Here is a 24806-nt window from a genome sequence, read left to right as displayed (position 1 = left end):
GAGAAAAGCTTCTTTGTTTTCCCAGGATATCAAAGAACAAAAATTTTATTCTTACTTCTTTTCACATAATCCCAAATATTCTGATATAATAGATGCCAAAGGAAAAGGAGCTTGAATTAAGAAGAATCATCCTCTAGATGTAGGGGTAACCCAGACCAGAATCATGCTAGAGTTAGTCTCACCTTTGGAGGAGAAATTAGTGTGAAGAATCTGTAACCTTCCAGGTATCTGTTGTTTCCCCAGAGGAAATAGAGAAAAAGTGGTAGAGAAGATAAGTGCAAATACATACAGAATAATCCTGACTTGCACTGGAAAATCACCTGTTGAGTAGGTGTTGTGGGAGATTTCCCTCCCCAAGAGGGAGCCTGACTGGTGACAGGAGCACTGAGCTGTGGTTCTGCTGTGTCACAGCTCTGCTGTCCTCCAGGAAAAGCTTTGCTGTCCCTAGGGCTGTGTTCTTCAGTGAATATAACAGGAGCTGCCATGACAACCTCTTGTAAATAAGAGTGGATTGAAAACAAAATACATCTGAGGTGCCTTTGTGGCTGTAAAGTAAATCTAAAGTGCTTGAGAGGTCATTTTTTTCTAATGGGATGGCAGGAGTGATGTCTGGCTGTCAGATGGTGCAGAGCGTTGGAAGGACTGACTAAGGAGCACAAGCATGACAGGAAAGCCAATGAAACTTCCAAAACAGCCTTTTCATACTCTTAATTCCAGGTTAGCAGCACTAGGACCTGCTTTTGCTCCTTACAGGGGTGATCACAGACTGTGGGCTCCGCAGAAGCTGTCTGTCCAAGGTTACCATGCAGCACTGATGGATACAGGGTGTGATGCTGTTAGTTTCTCAGCCAGGGCCCTGCAGTCTGAAGAACTCTTCCTCCTACCAGGATGTCACTGTGTGCCTTTGATGGAAGTTTTAAATGTCTCTGCAGAACCATGTAGTTGTCCAGGGCAGTTATTCCAAGTGGAGTAAAGCAGAGCTGGAGAGCAGGAAAGCTGTCTAAGAACAGCTTCAGTCCCTGGTTACTGGCAGAGAAGCCCTCAGTGTGTATCTGTTGGCATCAGATCAGAGCAGTCAAATCTGTGACAAGGGCAAGGGTTGCACCATTGGTCTGTCAAGAGTTCTGTGGTGTTTTGCAACACTTTTGGAGCAGGTTTTGTTTGTTTGTTTGCTTGTTTGTTTGTTTTTTTAAGAGTTAGTGTATCATCAACTGCATCATCACGTGTTTCTGGATGAAGAGGAACACAAGAAAGAAATTGGTATCTGTCTTTATTCTGCAGAAATACTCATAAAGGGAAAAAAGGCACCTGATATTTCTGCTTAACCAACAGATTGGAACTGAGAGAGCAGTATTTGTAGCCTGGTATTTGATATATGTATTTTGTTCCTTCTGTGAATGGATGCCTTCATATATAGAATCCCATGAGAGATGAAGAAATTGTTAGGTAACAGTTACAATTATAGACTTTTTCACAGGACTAGACGTACAATTATTACCCATTTTGAAATGTTCAGCTGTGCTTTATTAACAAAGAAAGGTCTCATGCTGCCCAGAAAGCTCCAGCTCCAGTTATTTTGGCTTCCAAGTGGAGACTTGTTCTGGATGTAAAGGCAGATGAAGTCAATACCTCCATGATATCTGAGAGTTACAAATCAAAACAGAGTTGTCATCTGGGTTTCCTGATACTTTTAGACTTCAGACTTTAATATATATATGGCTTTAAACTTAGAATTGTAACTGAGAACTGAAATTTAGCTCCTAGAAAAATAGTTGTATCTACCTACCCCTCCTGGTTTTGAAGGTTTCTGCTCAAATAAGACATTTTGGTTTCATTTGTGGCAGTTCTAGATTTTCTGAATAGCTTTTTCAACCCTGTTTAGTAGATACATGTCCCCTTCAACCCAGTTTCTTCCATCCAGTCCCCAGCTTTCCTAAACATGTGGTTTTCTCCCTGGAAGTTACACCAGGGAGTAATACAGGGGTGCTAATATGTGGAGCTCAAAAGAGGTTATTTTCTTGATTTATTCCATGAAAAATGACTTAGCTCACATCAGATTACAGGTTCTGCACTACTGAAGATGGGTAGAGGAAAATGTTGGTAAATCCTTTGGCTAAATTAAAGTAAACCCAAGGGGATAGGCTGTTGTGTAACTTTCCCTTAGGGTCTTAAACATCTTCACAGAGATTCTTCACTTCAGTCCTGCAGTAGCATATGAAGTCATAATAATAATAATAATAATAATGATAATCTGTTTATTGATGCCATTTATGGCTGAATAATTTTTATATGGAGTAATTTTAATGTTAACTGCAGTGCCTGGTCCAGCATCAGTCAAATCTTGGTAAGAGTGAAAACCTAAACCAAACAAGTTGCCTCCTCCTTTGGTTTTGAGATGTTTCCTTATGTTTTATTTGCAAACAAAGGTGATGTGAAACACAGATGCCTGGGCAAGAGGGAGCTGCATAGCTGAGCCTTTGTAGATAGTTCCCATTGAATGTGCATAAACAGGGCTGGGAGCAGACAAATTTGTCAAGAATACATTTGTTTGGGGCCTAATGATTTGGGGCCAGCTTGGCCAAGCCTGGCTGCTGCTTTTTTTTTTTTCCTTTTCAACTTGGCATGAATTACTCCCATGTGTTTCAGTTCCAGTAATTCAATATTTTGTTCCTTATTTTTGTTGTTCATTATGTAACCAGAATATTTTCAAACACTTGTAAGAATTATGCCCAAGTTATACACAATTTTTGAGCATATTTTGAATTTAGTATGATTATACAAAGCAATGTGATTAGACCTGTGGCTGTTCTGAATTCTGAAGACAATCAAGCCCTGCAGGCTTCATGGATGGTGCTAATTTGTAATTAAGCTCTGTTTGATCACAAATTAGGTTTACGTGAAATTGCTATTTATTTATATTTTGAACTCTTTTAAATGGATGCAGATGTGGTGGTTGAGAAGCACTGAATCATTGCATGGAAAGGGTGATGCCTCCCATCTGGGAGGTTTTGTGTTGGGGAGGTATTCCTGACATTTAGGACCCAAGACTCAGTTCTTCAGCACACAGCATTAGGCAACCTCATGCTTCTGGTCACAGAATTGCTCATTATGTACTTTTCTGATCAAACAGATGCTAAACTTGACACTAACATAATTTCCTTATGCATGTAGAAAGGAGTTCTAAAAACCCTGTGGCTGGAACATGAAGTATCATAAACAGAATAGACGGCAGGAGGTGGAATATAATTGCAGTTTGTTTTTGTTAGTTAAAAATGAACATGTGTGCTTTTCTTATGGTTTTATTGTCTTTAGTCCTGCAGAATTGGGTGCTTCTCTCTCATTTGTGCAAGTGAATTGATTATTTCCTCCCTGAGCACCATGTCAATTTTCTCTGTCTTTTTTTCAGAAGTTACATATTTCTCAGAATGTTGACATACTTTCATTCTGGCTGTGTTTATTGCCATAAATACTCTTTAAGATCATACGTCCCACTAAAGGCAAGATAAGCATTTGCTGGGAAAGTGGATGTGTTTATAATTTCCTACCAATTTTTCTGTGGGCTTTCGGTACCTCCCCTTGAAAGTTTTAACACAGGACTTTTGACTTTGGCTGTGCAGGTTGTTTTTGATGGTGATGTGGTGCAAGTGCTGCTGAGGGCTCCCTGTTCACTTGTAACTTACATCTGACATTGTTTTACAGCCAAGGAGAACGATCAGAATCCGTGTTATTGCTTCCAGCAATTGCCATGGGTGAAGCAATGGGCACTCTGGAAATAGATCTGTGGGCTTCAGTCATGGGATGCTCTGAGGGAAGGAAAAAGGCATTAATAAAAGACATCAATTTTTCTTCTCTGTCCTTGCAGGATCTCAGCTCTTTTGCCATGCCATTCTTGGACGGTGATGTGGAGAGCACGGACAAAAATGCTTCTCGCAAGGTAGGATATATCCAAAGCTTCCCCTTCTTTGCAGTGCTTGAATCCCTTGGTGGTAAACACAGTTTGTTAGGCTTAAAAAAGCCTGGGTTTTCATCTTCCCTGCCATACCATTAACCTGTTGAGAGTGGTGCACTAAGGTGAATCCAGTGGCTTTTGCAGACCTTACGGTGATGGTGCTTGTGCAGTATAACCTGCAAAGGATGCAAGCTGCTGCTGGTACTGTTGTAAATACTGCAGATGGTGTGTGTAACACAGCTGTAAGAGAATGAGGTGATGTTGCATGGCAGTATTCTCAGGAATATTGTTAGCTTACAAGATCTGTGGTGGTGCTGCAGAAATATACACTGCCCAAAGGAGTACCTGTGGCTGTTGGTAGGTTTTCCTGGAATTGCCTCCTGATGGTTGCTCTCTGTCTGTGGAGGCTTTACCTGTTCACTGTCCTTGATCTCTCTGTCCTTGGCACTGGAAAAACGAACTGCCTTCATTTGCTGAAGCCATAGTGGTAGAGCCTTCCCGTGAACAAAGTAGAAAGGTTCCTCCTTGATGTGGGATTAACTCAAGGTTATCCTTGGAGGCATTGATTTGTTTTTCTGATGCTATTAAATTAAGCCAATGTAGTCACAGAGTTGGCTTGCTTTAAAAAGGATCAGGGGAGCACATTCAGTGGATAACATTAGGGATGATTATACCATGCCTACACAATCTTCAAAGCAATAAAAATGGTGGGTGGGATCTGTCATCTTCAGGTCCTGGCCTCCTCATTTTCACAAAGCATTGAAGTGCAAGCTGGTCTGCTAAATGTAAGCCTCCTACCAGCCACGTTCTGAGCTTGGCAAAGAGGGATTCTCCTCCAACCCATAGACAACCCCGAAAGCTACCAGTTTGACTTGTCACAGTATTTACAAAGCTGTGGGCCTCCATGATCATTAAACCTGCTACAATCCATTTGGCAGAGAGTCTGCAGATTTAGTTTAAGGCAGGAAAAGCAATAAATATCTCTTTAGTCTGATCTGCATCTACAACAATAATACCTTAGCTCTGTTGACAGCATGAGTTTCTATTCCTTTGCACCTCACAACTAAGGACAGATGTTTTAAGAATTTCTGCAATCCATCAGCAATTGAATATGTTTATAACATTGGCCTTGTTCTTTTCTGTATTGGATGTTTTAGACTGAGGTAGGAGTTGCTGAGGCTGGAGAATCTTTGTAGATGCCAGGGAAGCTCAAACATACAGTGCTACCAAAAGGTGCTTGTTTGGAGGGTTTGAATAAAGTGAACAATGTGATGGTTTTGGAAAGGATAGTCATGCTGGAAGAAGGCAGGGGTTTCTGGCTAAAACTTGATTTTTCTATTTACCTTCTTGCCACAAAGAAAGGTGAGAAGAATGCATGAATCTCAGTCGCAAGGAAATAATGTGCCAAGGCTAATTGCACTGATGTGCAGAATTATGTGATATCGTTTAATGACTTCCACTCTACCATTCCTGAATCCTGCTGTTTTCTTCTAACTGGTCTCAGGACTCTCTTTTCACAAAAGCACAGAACCATTTAGGTTGGAAAAGACCTCTGGGATTATTGAGTCCAACCTTTGACTGATCACCTCCTGGCCTTTGAGGAGTTCATGTCTTGGGAGGAACTGGAAGAGCATTTCAATAGTTGCCTCTTTTTTTGTAGCATTGGTAAATTCTGGGGCAAGTTCTGCTTATGGAAGTGCAACTGACTTTGGAATAACCATGGAACTGGGGCTTAATATCTGCATTTTTAACTGACCTTCTTGACTGTGTAAGAGCCTGAGGTTTTTTCTACCATTATCCTTGGAGTTCTGTTCAACACATGCAGCAAAATAGTAAGAAGGGAGCTGTCAGTGCCCCACTTCTGATAAAAAACCAGATCATCTTCTAAAACTCATTGCCACACATACCATCCTATATATTGTTTTCCTCACTGTGAAGTATGGGATTTTTGCTGGTAGTGAATGATGAGTAGCAGCAGACTGCAGCAATTATTTAATTCTAACTAAAAGTTTGCTAGTCCCCACTGCTGATACATAAAAAAGTCCCCAAGCTACCCTTCCTTTTCAAGGAGGAGGGCTTTTCTTAGTTCCAGTTTGAAATCACCACATGATGTGTAAATTTTGTCTATTAAAAGTCAGTATTTCTCAGTAGTTTGGCTTTTTCCATTCACTTGTCATGTTGGAAACAGGCAATTCATCAGGGATGTCTCTCTTCCTGCACTTAACTCTTCTGTTGCCTGGGCTATAGATCAAGAGTAGTTCACAACCGATCTGCCTTTAATTTAATTCTCCTGTTCTTTTTGAAAGGCTTTTAGAAACTGAATTAACATTTTTCACAGAAACTCTCAGCAGTTTACCATGCAAGTGTCTCTCAATCATTATCCTGTGACAACAATCCTCATTACACAGCTAGGAAATTCAAGTCTCGAATTATTTGTTCAGGTTCACGTAGGAATTTTTTGGCAGCGGTGGTAAAGTGACACACATTTCCTGAATTTCAACCTTAATCACTTCTCATTAATATGTCTACTATTATAAATGATGTATTCTTCTTTCCTTAATGACTCATGGCAGGAAGAGGATAGGGATAGTTTTCACCCTCCTCTTTTGAAGATAGAGAATATAATACTGTGAAGGGTCTTGTGTTAGAAGTGTTTGGCATGGTGTGATGGAGAGAGGTGCCTGTGACAGATATTTTTGCCCTTCTTATTGCCAGACAAATTGTCTTAACACTCACATGGGCAGCTTTGTCTAAAGCCACTGATATTGCTGACTGCCCCATGCTCAAAGGTGGAACCCTCCAGAAATGGCTTAAATTCTTCCTGCAGAGAGAACTTACAGGGTCATTAAAGAGAGAAATAAAAACAAGGACAACTGGGAGCTGAAAAGCAATCAGATTTACTGCATTTCCTCAGCCTGGGAAAAGACAGTGGAAGAGGGGCAGTTTGGAAATCTGGAAAATCACAAGTGATTTGGAGCATCATTCAGAAAATAATTCTGGTACAACATGGCAGGGCAGCAGTCAGGGATGAGAGGCCCTCTGCACCCAAAGGCCTCTATCAGTTTTAGAGGTCTTATAACACCTTGAATGTTTATAGATCTTTCATCTAAAATGTAGGTTAAAGGAGAAGGTGTGGAAATTACAGGAAACGGATAGCCATTGGTTTCAAATGAAAGCCCAGGGTTGTGAATGATCAAAAAGAAAAAAAAGGACACAGGAAACTTGTCCATGGGGAGCCAGCTAGCAAATTATAGATGGAGGAGGGGGGAGGTGGGAGAAAAGACCTTTGAAGAATAATATTGATTCATTTATTTATGGAAATAACAGAATTGTCATAAAAATGTAGACAAAAGCTTGGAAAAGAAGTATGCATTAAAAATTCTTTTCTCTGTGTGGGAAAAAGCTGGTGAGATGTTTATATTAGATGAAAAAGGTGGATCTATCCTATTAATAGCCTAAGTGTCTTTAAAGCACAAGCTGTTAAAGTAAAATATTTTAAAATTAAATCCAAACAACTCTGATAAAACACTCTTGAATGAAATGGCAGAGCTTTCTCTGCCAAGTGTTGATTGGGAATAAATCATGGAGCAGAGATGAAGATTCACAAGACTGCTAAAAAGGCAATTACTGTGTTAATACATGATGTTTGCAATTAGGATAATGTACAGGTTTGTCAAACATTAGTCCTGTGCAAAACAGTGAAATAGCTGATGTTGGCTAGTTAATGATGCTGTTACAATAGACTCATTTGGATTGAAATTAATTGTAAATGGTCCTTTTTGAATAAATGTGGGGGTTTAAATGAGTTATAAATTTGGTTGAGAAATGTCATAGTGTGGGTGTCATATATACAGAGAAGTAGCACAAGTCATTTTGATTTAAGAAATTGGAATGAGACTGAACAAACATGGAGCCTAGTAAATGAATAAAAACCTGGCTGCTAAAATAAATGGAGACTACCAGTGGAAAACTTTGTTTATAGGCAGACAAAACATTCTGTTGCTATACTCTATCATACCTTATCAGTGGCTTGAAAAATAGACTCATTACTGGTACAATTTTTGGTTCATACAAAAATGAGAGGGGAGAGAGTGGTAAATTCTGAGCAAGAGACTCTGATGAAGAATGACATGTCTCACTTAAAACACATTTTGCAAACAAACAGCCCATCTCAATTTTGCCAGCTGGTGATCAGTTACCCCTAGGACCATCTAATGCAGACTTTTTGGGAAGTTTTTCACAAAGCCTGGGTTAGATTTTGAGAATAGCTATAGGTAATCAGCTGTTTGTGGATTCTGGATGTGACACAGGTGAAAGGATTAGTTTGGGTTCTGGAGGTATAAATGAAGGAATAGAGTGAAAGTAGAGATTTTGTTATGACTGCATTTTGCACTAACTCACTGTTCTGCTATCAGCAATGCAGGGAAGTGTTGGTGAACTAGAACCAGACTATTGGAGAAGTATCTTCAATATTGAAGGATTCCAAAGAGTGCTTTGTCCTGCTACTGGTCCCAAAATTGTTTTTGTTTCGTCCAGTGACTCATGGGAATGGCACGAGCAACCCCAGAACAGGGAGGAGAAGAAAAAAAACCACCACATTTTCAGCCCCTCCTTCACTGGAAAATAAATCTCCTTTGGATTTATTTTTTTCACAGTCTTTTAATTGTCCATTTTTTATGAGCAGTGAAGATGGGGAGCAAGTCCTGGGTAGTGCCACATAGGGCACATATTGGCATAGGGCACCTGCAGTGGATGCAGGGAGCCTCAGGGCAAGGGCGTGTAGGACAACCACTGCACTGTGATGTGCACGGCTTCTCGTCATCCACTGCTTAAAAATAAATGTAGTTAGGGATTAGGAATTGGACAGGGAGCTAGCCCTGCTATCCCCTTTCCTAATGCCTGCTTCTGTTGTTGAGCAGCCCTGCTCACTACTGGAAATCTTCCCCTGACCACGTGTGCAGCAGTGCCGAGTTCTCAGAGCCTGCCAGAGCAGCCAGCCTCATCCTGTTGTATTTTAATCTGGGAAAGTGTCATTGTACTTTAGTTTTGGGAAGTGACATCTGTGACCCTGTAAAATACAATGTCATCTCAATTGGTACAGCTCATGCAGAACGAAAGGGACCTGTGGTTGTGAATGTGAACACTGGAAGAGCAAGTCCTTCATTACCTTTCAGTCTAATGAAGTCAGCTCTTGTGTCTCTGTGAGCTCTTTTATTCCAGCAGAATGAGAGAATCATCCAATTAACTTTATCAAAGGACTTTTTTGTTGGGATTCAGTGGAAAGGCAGGAAACAAGTGCAGACATCTATCTGGTGTATTGTCTCTAATTGTGTTTACTGTCCCTGTCGAGGATGGTGGGAGGTAATTCCTTTTCTGTTACTTGCCTTTCAAAAAATTTTTAAGTGAAGAGGCAAAATAAAGGTCAAATAACTCACTGTTGTTAAAGCAAACAGAACTCCATAGTGCTCCATAAATGTTCTCACTATTCAGAGTTGGAGAAAAAGGGAACAGAGCTCAGGAGCATTTTATAACTTTCACTTAAATTCAGAAGTATTTTGAAAGGCTATTTAGATTGAGCCCATTTGTATTTGACCGATTATTTTTTCAGCCTGTTCTGAGAAATGAAACTGGATTTACCAGAAACTGAACCTAAGCCAGAGATTTTTCAGAGAGAGCATCCTCTGGGGAAGGCTGTGTGCTCAATCAAGGATCTGTTGCTGGAGCACCCTTGGCAGGAGAGCAGAGGGGATGGATGTGAAGAGGTGCTGCAGCAGGGGCACAGGCAGTGCCTGGATTTCCAAAACAGTCTCTGCCTGTCCGTGGTCAGGGTCTTCTCAGCAGAGCTTGTTCATTTTTCTGGGCATGTAGCTTTGGCAGGACACTTCCCTGCAGTTCAGTGCTCCTTAAGTTCTAGGTTGAGACCAGAAATTTCTTCTTAGAGAGGACTTTATCTGGCAAAAAAAGGGGGATCAGATTTCCAGTATAAAACAAAGGAACAAAAATAACAATGTTGGGAAAATTTCTGCCTGTGGCAGGGCTGAGATGGGTGCTGTGAGGATGATGAGAGACCAGTTTGTGGGGAAATATGAATAGTTTGGTATCTTAGCCCATTGCACTGGGGATTATCATATGGTAGTGATTAAGTGTTGTACACTTCAATATTTCTTGTGAAATAAGATGAAGAATTGCAAGCCAGGTAAGAAAATAGATGAAAGAAAAGATTGGTATTGAAAGGATGAGTGCTGGATGGAGGGACAGAACCAGTGGGGTTTCCCGAACAGTCCTGGGTCTTTGCCAGTAAAGCTGAGACAAAAAAACAGAAGCACAGTAACCAAAGTTGTTGAAGATGCAAAGAAAGGTGTTTTTTTAATCATAGGGAAGGATCTTATACAGGAAGACCCGGATGACCTTCAGGATGGATAATTCTTATCAGCACAAGATAAAAGGTTGTTCCCTTGATGTATGTTAACCAGAGCAACAAATAAAAGAGGTCAGGGAGTGTTCTCTTCACCTGAAGATGAAGGGTTTGGGCACAATCCTGTTGAAGAGCCAAACTCTAGGCTAGGATAAAGGAAGAAGAGATTAGGAAGAGAGAAAGATTCCATCACCCAGGTGAAATGACAGGGGCAGCTTTCATAATCTTATTCCTTGTCGTGAAATCTTCCACAGCTGCTTGACTTGGGGCAAGTGCCCCACTATCACTGTATATTTCACTCAAAACATTGAATGCTAAGCTTGTTAAATGCCAAGCAAGCACTGTGAGACATGTCTCGTTCTGTTGCTTTGTTTTCAGCAGTGGATAGTTCTGGATGTATTTTAGAAACATGCCTATGATCACTTAGTGTGTACAACAGGGCAAAGTCTCTCTGTGGTCCCCAGCCAGGGATCCTTTTTGTGCTCCAAAGCACGAAAGCTGATAGCAACTTAGAGCATTTTAGGAGATACTTACTCAGTGTTGTGCAAGGTGACCAGTTTAGCCTTGAACAAGTGCAGTCAGTCACTACAACCAGTGCATCTGATGTAGCACAGGCTCTGCTCTGTTGCTTCACCTCCCTGGGGAGCAGATTGCTCTAGGCTGAGAGTAGGGTCACCAAGCTGCTAATTTAGCCCAAAGCCAGCTCCACTGTTCGCTGCAGGCATAAGGTCAGGGGCTGACATTCCTCTCCAACATAAGCAGTTTTAAGGTTTAAGGAGTCCAGAGTTGGGCAGAGAGCTCAAAGATCCCATATATGCTCTGCACAAAGCCAGCACAGGAAGTGTTTTGTTTTTGGTTGGTTGGATTTTTTTAATTAGGTGAACAATCCTAGAGGAAGTTTTCAATTTGCTTGATTAGATTTTATTTGTGCATTTATTAGTATTGCACTTGTATTGTGAGTTTGGATTCCTTATCTCCAAGAGGCCAATTATCTGTTTGGGATAAAATGAGCCATATCACTGTGTGCTTTTTTGGTTTTTTTAGGTGTGTTTTTATATTTCTCACTTTACAGCTTCTCCTGGACCAACACAAAGTGATTAACAGTGGTTACTAATGTGAGAAACGAGGGTGTAATACTTTTATTTTGCTACTACAGCTCAGCTGGGGGAATAGCTATCTTTCCAAGGCACATGTGGGAGTTTTCAGCCCACCTGCCTATCATAGCTTCAGGAAATGAGTCCAAAAAGCATGAAGAACAAGCTGATGAATGATCTAGCTGTGTAACCTGCCTCTAGCATCACTGCCAGAGTTGTCACACCGAGTCTGCATGGGATGATGGGGTTTATTCCACAGCAAAGGTTCTTCTTCATTCCCAGCTGAAGCATGAAAATGAACATTGTCTTACGACTTTTGGATATGCTGTGATAACTTGCTGCTGATTTTACTGGCAGAAGCACCTAATAGTCTCTTAAAACTTGAAATACATTAGCCACAAATGATATTCTAAGCAAGCAATGCTGTTGTAGTTCCCCAAGCAAAATCACAAGTATTTACCCACCGTGATGGTGGATGTAACCTGTGTGTAATTAACAGGCTGAGGAAGAATTCAATGTAGTAATTTCCTTTAATTTGGTAGCATGCACATGTGTATTTAGCAGTGTGCCCCTGGTGCTCTGGCAATTAATTAATTCATCTGCCTGGCACAATGGAGTGAAGGCAACTGGCTGTGATTGCAGTAAATAAAAACACCCCACTGCTTCTGCTCAGAATTTGAGAACAATTTGTTTTTGTGTCTGACTTGCATGTACAAATTGTTTGACAATTTTGACAAATTGTTGTTTGACATTTCACATCTCTAAAATTGCTTTAGTGTGTAAGGACACCATAGTCCTTTTGAAGTTACTCCTATCAGCATGTCATTTTAACCAAACAAGCATGCAAAAAAGATAACATGAACATTAAGGGCAGTGCCAGAATGAGGTCCTTGGCTTTACAAATGTCATGGCTTGTCATTTTAGGAAAAATTATAATGAACTTATCATCCTGGAAACACACCTAAACTACAGTAGCAGTGGCAGATTTGTATTACGATTAAAATAAGCTAGAAAATGTTCTTACTCCTCACTTCCAGGCAGTAGATTTGGCAGCAGACCTGTTAAAATTGCAATGCAGAAGGAGGTGCCATTGTGCTACTTGGTTGTTTCTTAAACTGTGTAGTTGTGAAGAGAACAAGGCATAAGTAGTCTCAGGTGATTTACAGATGATATTTTAGTAAAGTTAATGAGCTTTTATGAGAAAGCTATCACTTTGGGGCTGTTTTACCCATGACAAAAGTGCAATTTGTTTATTAGTTTCCTATAGTGTAGTTATTATTCCATCTCTCAGTTGAGGGACTGTGCCCTATTATTCTTGATAAATACTCACTGGGAGACAGTCTGAGTGCTGGAGGACTTAGAGTGGGAATAAAGGAGGTACAGTCCTCATGGCAGAATAGATGTGTAATTCAGATTTTCAAGATTGCACATAGCATCCCTGACAGAGCTGGGAGGCAAACCCGAGCCTCAGGCAACTGCATTAAGCATGAAACACTGCTTTTTTCTCCTCCTGTGGAGACTGTCCAGAGTCTGTTGTTGCTTCTGGTAGTTGCTATTGCTTTAGTTAGAATTGGTTTATCTTTTTCAAAAACTTCCCCTTGAGGGCAACTACTCCCCTAACTTATCTGTAAAAGGACAGGTGTATGTTTGAGACATTTTTGCCCACACTGTCAAAAACAGGAATTCATGTATAAGAAGTTGTTCTGTCTCTTGTCAGACATCTCTGTGCTGTGCAGAGGAACACAGAGCAGAATTCATCATCTAACCAGGGCTGTGCTGGCCACAGGTCTGTGCCCCTCCTAGTGACCCACGCTATTTGTGTCCATCTCCCAGACCAGGTGCCACTTGCCCTTTAGGTTAGAAAGCTTCCCAAAAGGGAGACTGTAATCTCTGCAGGCCTTTCTGCAGTTCCACACATCAGGACGTGCTCCAGGTCTGTCCCATCCCAAGTGGAAAGAGGAGCTGGTCCAAAGTGCATTGCAGGAGACAGAAAGAACTACAAGAAATGGGACCCTGGGTTATGGAGGGAGCAGCTGTTTGGCCATTATGCTGCTTGTACATATTTCTACAAGTGTTTTGGAGCTGTGAATAAACATTATTCTGAAAAGAGAGTTATTTGCATGGATCTTAAACTCAGCTGACCATTTTTAACTGGGTTCATACACACAAGCCCTTTGCCGACCCAAAGGAGAGCATATGTGCCCATGAGGTTTCCTTTCATCTAAATAATCCTAATGAAAGATGCTGCTTTTCCCTAAAATGACTCCCATGGCAGCAATGCCCTTACCTACCTGGACTGACACACATCAGGAGGCATCTTCACAGGCAGGAGCTGCTGCCTGCTCTATCCCTCCTGGTTTGTGTTGAGTAATTGGGCAGAGAGGAGCAGGCATGCAGAGGGCTGTGGGCACATCCACCCTGGCCTTGGCTTAAGCATTCCCCAGTGACCTGAGCCCCACTGCTGCCTTCTGCCAGGAACAGAGCCCTTCATTCATGAGAAATGCCCCCAGCTAAAAGAGCAGCTTTATACCCACAGAAGTACTTTGTGCATCCAGAAGGAAATAAACTTAATGTATAGCCCAGGCATGTGCAAATCCCACAGATATTTTGGGTCAGCTTCTGTTAATTGTATGGGGGAAGAATTTGATCTCTGCTCCTTTTTGTTTGTTTGTTTTTCTGTGTTCTTTTCTCCCCCTCACTGGGTGAGCCTGCACAGTGCAGAGCTTTGCTGTGCACAGATATTTACACTGCTGGAAAGCCAGCAGAGGTCCCAAAAGGGATACAGCTGTTAGAAAGGTCATATCCCAGCTCAGGTAATTAGCAGGAGCGTCACCACGCTAAAATGGTTCCTCTATTTTTGGGATAGGAGGTGCAAACCCACAGTTGTGGCTGTGGCTGGCATCATGGAGACCTGTCAGGCACTTGGGGACTTGTGTGCTGTGCTGAGTCACATCATGGGATGGAGGTTTAAATACTGTGGGTGGGTGCTTAAATTCATGAGGAAGACCTTGGGGCACCGTGTTTCCTTAACCACGACCATTCATCGCCTTAAATAAATTCATTGCCAGTCATCTTTCATTTGTCCAAGGAAGGAAGAGGTATGTGTAACAAATAAGAGCAGTAGAAAAAATCCTGCACTATATGTTTGATAAGAAAATGTGCGCACACATTGAAATGGTTTTGTGCAATTCAGGGTGTCTTTAAGAGCAAGGGGGAGCATGAGGCCAGAGAGGTGGCACACACACACACCTGCGTGTCAGTGGAGGCAGGTGCTGGGGAAGGTGAGCTCTGGCTAATCCACCAGCCCAACAAACAGGAGTTGCCTCTGTTGGGACAAGTTCAGAGATCCTGGGGGCCTGAACTGAACTGAATTAATGGTGATTTTTCTTTTTTCTTCCTTCTTCTCTCCTCCTCAGGTGGATGAAAGCTACTCAGCTGGCAGTCCTTCAAAAGGCATTTTCTCAAAAGGTCTCCAGAACCGACCTTCCAGCCCCGTTTCTGCCCCTGTGAGATCCAAACACAGTCCTGGCTCACCCAAAACAGTGTTCCCCTTCCCCTACCAGGAGTCTCCCCCACGCTCCCCACGCCGAATGAGCTTCAGTGGGATCTTCAGGTCCTCCTCCAAAGAGTCTTCCCCCAATTCTAACCCGTCTACCTCTCCTGGGGGCATCAAGTTTTTCTCCAGATCAAGAAAAAGTAAGAAATTGCTCATGTTATTTCAGGAAGATACACGGTACCCCTGGGCTTGGCCCATTCTTTACCTGCGGTAGTGAAGTAAGTGCAGATGAGGCATGTGCTACCTGTTCGTTATCTCTTTCACTGACCATGTGTTATGGGTTTCTGACTTGCTGGCTATTAGGTGTGACTTCTGCAGGGCTATGGACACCTCAGGGGCACCTACCACGGCTGAGGATGGAAATCACACTCCTAAGCTTTGCTGAGAAATCCTTTGTCCATGTTAGTGGGAGTTTTCTGGGTGGTTTCTCCAAGATTGGTTGGACATCAGTGCCAGGACATGAGAACAGCTGGAGACATTCATGGGATGTCTGGTGGAGGTGGGCACTGACATGAGGTCACTCAGGAGTTACAGGTTCTGTAGACCCCAAAGGGAATTTCACCTGTGTTTTTTAATTGGTATTTCTTTGCCCTGTTGTAGGAAGGGCAAGCATCCTTTACTGGACAGAAGTAAATTATATATGTTTCCAGTCAAATGACCATTAAGGGGATATTTGAGCTCCTCTGCAAGAATATGAAAGGCATAGCAAACCTTCATGTTTCAGAGCAGTTACTTTGTACAGCTTTCTACTGGGCACAGATTTTAGCTGTTCAGCAGCCTGTGTGCTATTAACCACTGCTAGAACTCAGAAGTGATCAGGATTGAGAACGTGCTTCAATTTTAAAGCTTTCTTACTGAACAGAGGTTCCCAGTGCTGGTCAACAAACCAAACCTGCTCTTCACAAGGGGTTAGTGGCTGTGGGAAGGAAGCAGAGTTACAGGGGAAAGAAAGGAATAATATCTTACCACAGAGGGTGCTGGATTGTCAGACCAGAGTGAGTTTTCATTCTGTGAACAGAAGAGATAATGGTAAATTGTTGGCAAATCTTCTGTGACAATGTAGGTACAGAATTGTGTGCATATACTTGTGTTGGGCTGTGTGTTTCCTGCAAAGTATTGATAGTTTTCAGTGATTTTAAATAGTAGAGAGGGACCTTCTTATTTTTCTTCATGAGAATTTCTCTTAAAAATCTTGGCTTTGATCAGAACAAGTCATTTCATAGTGACTTGTGCACAAGAACACAGCAATACAAACCAATATAGGATTTTTCTTTACCAGAAGTGCTGCTGAAGGTTAATTGAAATGGGATCTTTTCTACTCCTTGCTTCTCTCTAAAACACCATCAGGAGATTGAAAGTAGGAGTCTGTGTTTCTGAAGGACTTAGAGAAGGCTCTAAACATCTGTTCAAGGACATTTGTTCATTCCTGCTTGAAGTTCAAGTGTGCTTTTACTCTCCCCTCTTGTTCAAACTTGACAATAATTAAAATCCATTTATGCTCTTCTTGCTAGTCCACATAGGTTTAAATATTGCCCCTAAATATTGGCAGTATTCTGCTGATGGACTACACAGAGAGGGGCTCTCTGCTGCATGAATAGCAGCAATTTAGACTGCAGAGCAAAGCCATCCTGGGACTTTGTAATCAACTTATCTAACCAGCCAGCACTATTTAAGTCCTAGCTAGGTACAACAGAATATTAAATAAAGGAATCTTCCAGGAGTCAGCAAAATCCTTTTGATAAGGTCACATCACTGCCTCAGGAACAGGCTTGGAATGGAGCCATGCTATATTTGAGCTAACAGAAAATACCCGTGACCCTGCTGCTCCGAGAGCCTTGCAGGAATTGCCCTGGGCTTGGGTGCTCGTGGTCTTTTGTTCCTAAGGCAGGCGAGACAGCCTCTTGGAAAGGGTGTGCTGATTTTTATTGGTGTTTAAATTGATAACTCTTCTCTTTCCACAGCTTTTTGCAAAATAGAACATTTCTTACCATGCTTTCACAGCATTTAGCTCTCTTACAGAGGGTCTAATGCAGATACCTATCCTTCACTACCATGTTAAAGTAGGTTTTATTCAGAACATGCTAAACGGGGCAGTAATGAACTGCACTCTTGGAGTCTACTATATTTTATAAACTTTTATAGGATTTTATTTAGCAAAACCCTTTCAAGACTTCTGGAAAAGTATGGGTTAGCATTTCTGCTGTATTGTTATTTTTTTACAAGCAATACTTCTGCATTCTGCCACTTTGCAAATAGAGTAACCCTGTGTATTACAGAACAGTAAGTTAATTGGTTGTGTGCCACTGAAAGCAAAGTCTCTGTGGCTTGAACAGCATTTCCTGAGAGACAAGACTTCTTAGACACTCCTCAGACCAGATACCTCAGACTTTTGCAGAGATGCTGTGCTGAAGAGCTCTGAGAAGAGCTAAGCCAGCACGTGGCTCCACATTTCTAAAGGTGCTTAAATGCTTCACTGCTCAAAATTGTCACAATTTATGTGATTAAAATCCCATTTTCTCAAACAGCTTGGGATACCTGTGTAAAAGTGAATGGAACTCAGGTTGCTTTACCAGTTCTGAAACTGTGAGTGCATTGAGATCAGCTGGACTTGCTGTGTTTGCCTGCCTTTACATCCCTGCTGGTGCTGGGTTAATTGCATTAAAATGAAAATTAACTCTGTGCTGGACTGCACTAGGAGGATCACCAGCAGGTCAAGGGAAGTCATCCTCCCCCTCTGCTTGGTACCAATGAGGCACATCAGCAGTGCTGGGTCCAGTTGTGGGCTCCCCAGTACGAGAGAGGTGGGGACATACTGGTCCAGCAAAGGGCCATTGCACTGGGGTTGCTGCATGTGGTGTAGGGGGAGGAAGAAAAAAGGAAGAGAAGACCTTTGTGGTGTCTTCCTAATGGGGCTATGACAAGACAGTGCCAGGCCCTTCAGGGATGGCCAGAGAAAATGCAGGAGTCAGTGAGGGAAATGCCAGGAATGTGTAGGAAAAATGTCCTTGGAAGGGCTGGTATGGCAGCAGGGGTCCAGAGGGGCTGTGAAATTGCTGCCCTTGCAGATTTTAATAAATTAACTGGACTAGGCTCAGGCTCTGAGCACCACAGTTTAAAGTTGCTCTGAGCAGGGATCAGACCAGAGATCTGCAGATGTCCCTCCCAGCTGTGGCTCTTCTGGGAAACTCTGCACTTGAGTCTTCCCTTTGGGTTTATAACAAATCTGTATTTTATCCAGGCAATCAGCAATTAAAAAAAAAAAAAAGGCATCAGATAAAAGTTCACAGGGACCTGGGGTTTGTTTTTGTCCCCCGCTCTATCTGAAAGAAGTCTGTGCTGCACTCCTTTCCTGTCATCATGAGCAGTATGTGGGGGAAAGTAGATGCAGTCTTTGTTTTAAATAACATACCCTGTCTTCCCTCCACTTCCTACTCCCACACATTGTTCAAAACATAGACTAACCTGTTACTCTGCATATTCCCTGTTTTTCTTGGAAGCAACTTCTTCCTTGCTTGTTTTCATTTTAAAGACTATGTGTGGTATTCGCAGCTCTTGCTTTCCCATGTAGTTGCTCTTTTCCCAGCTATGTTATTTTTCCTTTTGAATATACACAGTTTAGGAAGGGCTGGGGTAGGACAGTGTTAAAACAGAAAGTGATTTGCAGATGTGAAACTTAAAATATTTTCCACTTCAGGCTGGGAGTTTAAAGGTTTTGCTCATCTTCAGTATTTTATCACTGGTTTTGACAATATCCAAGAGCTCATCTTTGTACCTTTTCTCTTTGGTTACCCCAGTTCAGTATCTGGTCATAACCCCACAGGTCTGATCTGACAAAAGATTTGCCTTGGAAGGAAAAAATACCTTCCCACAATATGTACTTGGCTGCCAGCCACTTCAGGTAGTTCTTAAGTACAGCTTTGAAGCAGTAAATGGCTGGTTGGGGCTTCACATTCAGCATCCCACCTTTGTAGCAAATCCACCTCAGCCCCCTCTGGAAGAGGCTCTGGAGTGACCTTTTTGGGCGAGGTGTGTGCTTGGGCACTGGTGCAGCCCCTTCAGTCTGAGAAGTTCCCTGCAGAAAAGTCCAAGACAGCTCTTTGCATGCTGCAAATTGTGCACAATTTCTGCACAAATGCTCTGAAATTTAATTATCAGATTTATTTAATTTTTCATTTATTTTTTGTCTGAGAATTCCTTTGCAACAGCACTGTTAGACTGACAGCTGAAAACTGAATATGGATTGGGGGTGAATTAAGCCTGGCTTTGAGGTAGTGCCGAGGACTTCTTAGTGCTGTTCCCCTGCACTGTGATGCTTGGTAGATGCATCCCCCCAGTGCTGCCCACCTTAAACCTCCCAGAGCCAGGTGCCTTCTGCAGGTGGAGATTGGCTCCAGCACCTGGAACCAGAGCTGGCTTCAGCCTGCAACAATCCAACACTATGTGTGTATATCAAAGGACAGGAAAGGTGATCATGATTAATTGGGATGAACTGGAAAATACTGGACCTGAGCATGACATCACAGCATAGAGTAAGAGATGGATACTGTTCTGGTTTTGGCTGGGATAGAGTTAATTTTCCTCTAGTGGCTGGTACAGTGCTGTGTTTTGGATTCAGTATGAGAATAACGTTGGTAACTGCCCTGGATTTGTGTGGCCAGGTTTTGGTGGGGGGGGACTACAGGAGTGGCTTCTGGGAGAAGCTGCTGGAAGCTTCCCCCATGTCCAACAGAGCCAATGCCAGATGGCTCCGAGAAGGACCCACTGCTGGACAAAGCTGAGCCCATCAGCAACAGTGGTAGCACCTCTGGAATAACATATTTAAGAAGGGGAAAGAAATCCTGCACAATTGAGGATGTACAGTTCAGTGCCACCACCAGCAGCATGGGCATGTGAGCAGCCATGGAACATTAAAATAATTTCATTTTAGTTGGATATGGAAAAAGAAGTGAATTAATATGACCTGTAGCTTGCAGTAGGCTTCTACAAAGCTGACACTGATTCCACAGGTTTTCTTCAGGGACAACAGGAGGAAAGGGTGAGTGAAGAGGTGCAAGTTGAAGTTTGAGGTGCTGTGAAAAGTGATTTCAAAATTGGCATTGTGGAACTGCTTCCCAGTTTGCTTTAGGTTGGTTCAAAACTGCATGAACTGCTCTCATGAGGCACAACTTGGGACCTGCTGCTCCAAGACACTGTTGAGTCCTGGCTGCAGTGGGAGGGCATTTCCCACGTGCATCACTTTTGTGAGAGGTGTAATGCCAGGAGAAAGCAGTGACACATCTCAGTAAAGCAAATGGAGGTGATCCAAAGTAAACACTGGAGGATGACCTGCACTGGGAAGAAACACAATGCAGATGACACTTTTTTTGTGTGAGCTCTCCCTTCACAGCCAATACATGTACTAATAAATGAGAACAGCTTTATTTCACCGAGTGGAAATTAGGGAGCTACCCCTGCAGATAGGCTAAAACCAAGTACCCTGAATATTTTATTAAAATATGAAATTTCAGTCATTAAAATGTAGCTTTTCTGATGGGTCTGGTTGCCCCATTTGAAGGACATCAGTGCTGCTTCCCCTTCTGAAACAATCAGTTCAAGTAACAGCAAGACTCATGACACATTAAGGATGCTGTCAGTTTTACCAGCAAAAGGAAATCAGTTAAAAGGTTTCCATTGACCTGAAGCCTTCGGTTGTGGTGCATGGGAGCAAAAGATAAATTTAGCTCAGATTTAAAGGTTGCTTATGGAACTTTGAATTGAAGATTACACAGCTTTCAAACACCTTGATGCTGGTGATCAGATTTGAATAATGGTGAATTTGCACTGTACTTGAAGAAGGAAATGTTTTTCAATATAAAGTTTTAGTGTTCTGCTTCCTCAATAATTTTTCTCCTCCTGAAATTCAACCCTATTAACTGTGGTGCCTAAAGTAATACATAAGGAGGACTCCTGGTGCTCCCATAAAAAGGTCCAGATGGTATTTTTTTCAAAAGACTGTGAGAAGCAAGGCAGAATGGTTGTCATATACCTTATTCATTCGAATAATTAATTTTCTTGGAGAACATCTTGTGGTTAGACAATGCCCTCTGAGAAAAGCCTGTGACTGTACTAATTTTTACCCATAGATGGAGCAAGTAGCTCTCATTTGCAGTAACCCAGGGAAGAAATTGGGAAAACCCTGCCACACTGTTTCCAGTTTGTGCTATGATGCCTTGAAGACCTTTGGATTGTGGCTGATCTCTGCTGAAATTTTTCTTCAAGCATTAGAATGAAGTTCATCCTTTCCCAAGATTTTATTCCATATTTGTGGTATTTAGGTAATGTCTTAGAGTGAAGTGACTTTAGTCTGGGACAGGCTGCTGTGGAGGGTTGGCTGCTGGGCACAGACATTTCATGTTCCCTTTGGTCGAGCTATTTCCCACCATTACTCTTCAGGAATGCTTTCCTGCAGAATGGCACCGTGCAATGGGGTGTCCTTCCTCGTGCCAGCTGCTGCAATCTACATTTGGATTTTTCTTTGCTAAATCAACACATTCTTCCCATAGTCTGGGAGCCGCCCAGCCTTCAGAGCACAGCTGCAGAGACCCATCAATTCCAGCCTGCACCAGGACTCTGAACAGCTGAGGCCACTCCATTTCCAGTTCTTTTCCCTTGTTCACAGGCTCCCGGCTTTCTGAATGGGCAGGCAGGGGGGGATGCCAGGGAGAAAGGGCAGCTGTGATTTCTGGCTGTGACTACTATGCAGGACAAGGGGAGCAAGCTGAGGAAGGACAGGTCCATCTTGGGAGGGTGATGTAGACTCTTCCACAGTCATCCCATAAAACCTGGGAAAGGAGAAAAGCTGTTTGTCTTGCTTTATTTTTTGGTACTGGTATGCAAGGACATCTAATCATCCTTTCTGAAGCTTGCTTTGCCCTCAGAGGCAGACAAGAGGACCAACACTGTTCATTTTGGTCTCATCTACATTAGAAAAATGACTTTTTGCAGACAAAATGTGTCAGCACTGCTGCAGCTGAGCTGGTGCTGCACACATGGCCAAAGACCAGCCACATTCAGCACCATTTCTCCTGCCAGTTACTGACATCTGCTGTCAGCAGCAGATGATTTGTCTGGTTAAAATGCACCTATGGTGATTGTTCTTAGTTTATTTGGAGATATCTTTCATATGCTTCCCTTTTCACCTTAGTTTTCCATGGTCAGTGTTGTCTGCATGGGGGGGAGTACATCCAGTATGCTTTTATATTCCTGCCCTCTCTGTCTAGGCAAGAAGGATTTTTCAGATTGTCTTCAAATTCCTAACGATTTATATGCAATCATTAAAAAAAAAAAAAAAAGAATTTTTTCATTCTCTAACTTTCATTTGGGGGGTATGGGACAGACCTGTGACCAGATTCATTTCCATTTTCTATATCTTTCCTGGGGTTTCAGCTGTGGAACATACTACAAATAATCAAACTTTTAAATAACAACTAAAGTATTATTTCTTGTGATGTATGGACAAGACCTTAGTTTGGTATTTGCTCTTTTAGAGACTGCTGCTGGCATGAAGGGGAAATAGAAACTGCAGTTTGAGCATCTCCAAAGGCTGAGGAACTGCTGCTCTTCTTTGTGTCTTTTGATAAAAGATGCCTGGAGGGCATTGCTGGTTGCAGGTGACTTTTCCACACAGGCAACAGTGTAAGCAATACTAAAGCTAAAGAGAGTTTTTTGCCATCTTAAGCTGTCTAATCACAGGAAATCATTTGGAAATAAATTATTGGGGAAGTTTTTGAGGTTGTGGGCTGTTTATATTTAACTATCTGTATTTTACAAATCCAAGAATACATGTAGGAGCAGACCTTCAATTATATTTATATGTCCATTTTCCATTTTGATCAATCATTTCAGAATTTGGTCCCTAAGCAAGTATTTGTTTATAAGTGCTGGAGAAATCCTATTTATTTTAGTAGGTTTGTTCACACATTTAAAAGTACACTGCTTTTTCTTATTCTAAGTGAATGTTTGTCACAACTCCACTGAAAAAGCATTGTGCATCCAAGCTTTTTTTGCTATGTGGTTGGAGTCTGGAGGAGTAATAATGACCTAAGATATCAGATCCAAGCTTTACAGATATCATGGGTTTCCAGCTTCTTAGATAAAGTGCCTGGAGAATGCCTCAAAAATGGGCTGAGTAAACATGATAAATGTTGACTCAGTCGGTTTTCTGATCTGGAAAAATATGTAATGAAAGAACCTGATCACAAGGCAGGAAAATGCATGGATTGTGGAATACAGTAGAGTGGGTAAAATACAGTTAAATCCCAGGCTCAGGCCAGATCTTATGTAGCCCTTCTTGGGTCAGTGTGAGTTATGACTGAGCTTGGTGTGATTTTAAGAATAAAATAAGCCCCATAAAAATGATGGTAAATTGCTGTGCATTGTGAGAGTCAATAGGGCAAGGAGCTGATCACTATCATGTCTCAATTAATGGGCTTTGTGGAAATGAGCCTTTGCTTTTTGCAGCCTTTGGGGCTGTGAAAACATCTTGAAGGAGAGCCCTGCTGGTAACCAGTGGTTTGACTGAGAGGGTTTTATAGACCTCACGCAGACTCTGCTACCTGCCCACGTGGTTTTCTAGATTTGTTCCCTGCTTTCACATGTACATTTTCCCATGGACCATAAAGCCAGCTGAAGGCAACATTCCCATTTGTATGGCAAGTAACCACGGGCAGGCACTGCAGTGTCACAGCTGAGCTGGTATAAACCTTCACTTGAGCTTCCAGCAGCTGCTTTAGCAACTCCTCACTTCCAGCAGTCACTGGCAGAATCCTGAACTGGGCAAGGAGAAGCTGGATCATCTATTTGGATTCACTCAGGGGCTGGAACACTTTCTACTTGTATAGTGATCATCTGACAGTGGAGTTGTCATTAGCCCATTTGATCTGTACAGAAAATTTAGAAGCAGGTTGGTTGGTACTGGGAGAAGGAAATGTGGAAAAGCAAAGAGTAAAAAGTATAAAGCTCTGCATGGTGCCAGGTTTAGGATTTTTTCCCCCATGGCCATACCAAGTCAAATAAATGTCAGTCTGAATTAGGAGATCTAGGAGGAAGCCTTTTGTAATTGCAGTTTGACAGAGGTAAAACTTTTGTGTAATTCCAGCCTGTGTCACTGATCTAATTCCTGTTCTCCTGAATCTGTGTACTGCAGCTGAATCTTTCCATGCTGCTTTCTCTTTGACCAAAGTGAGCTCATGTTTCCTTTGTCAAAGCCAAAGAGAACAGAGATGCCACTTTTTAAAATTAATTAGTTTAGGATTTTCTAGCCCAGTGAGTTAATTGATTTGAGGTTTATTGTGAGTAGAATAATAAACACATCAGCTGGAGGAGGCTAGAAGTTCTTAGTTTAAAATGACAGGCAAGGTCTTTTACTCATGTCAGAAAACAGGTCTTGGGTCTAATTTTTGGACACGGATCTATGAATGGTTCCCATCCATCAGAACCTTTCAATAAATTTGTTTGATAATCCATCAAAACTTCTGACAAGCTTCCCTGGCACAGTGTGGGATTTACTGAATGAAGGACTGTGCAAAGGACCCAATTCAGGTTTATAAAAGCCTTTTATTACTCACAGCACTCACATGCATGTTAGCCAGAGGTCCATGCTCCCCAAATTTTGCACAATTTTGTGATTTGCCCTCTCTGTGCTGTGCCACTGTTGTATGAAATGGTTTGTGCTGCTAAGTGGGGGTGTGTGGATGCTCTACAAAAAAAGTGCAAAGGATGGGGCAGGGAGATGAGGATTTGTGGGGGTACAGT

At 42.1% G+C, this 24806-nt stretch overlaps 1 protein-coding gene across 7 annotated transcripts in view; it reads left to right on the top strand.

The window, feature by feature from the left end:
• The window catches only part of PRKAG2 (protein kinase AMP-activated non-catalytic subunit gamma 2), a 214235-nt gene that overhangs the window by 62586 nt on the left and 126843 nt on the right, over positions 1 to 24806 (top strand). For 3 of the 7 annotated variants that reach the window (XM_069006358.1, XM_069006359.1, XM_069006360.1), the window contains exons 2-4: positions 3863 to 3934; positions 14875 to 14926; positions 15022 to 15154. In XM_069006358.1, coding sequence (XP_068862459.1) covers positions 3863 to 3934; positions 14875 to 14926; positions 15022 to 15154 — 257 coding nt within the window. Of the gene's footprint in view, positions 1 to 3731; positions 3750 to 3862; positions 3935 to 14874; positions 15155 to 24806 lie in introns of those variants that run through there. The other 4 variants (XM_069006355.1, XM_069006357.1, XM_069006356.1 and 1 more) reach the window with 2 other exon arrangements.

Source organism: Aphelocoma coerulescens, chromosome 2 (genome assembly GCF_041296385.1).
Source record: "Aphelocoma coerulescens isolate FSJ_1873_10779 chromosome 2, UR_Acoe_1.0, whole genome shotgun sequence".
Lineage (NCBI taxonomy): Eukaryota > Metazoa > Chordata > Aves > Passeriformes > Corvidae > Aphelocoma > Aphelocoma coerulescens.
The sequence above is the reverse complement of the archived record's forward strand: the minus strand, read 5'-3'. Positions and strand labels throughout refer to the sequence as shown.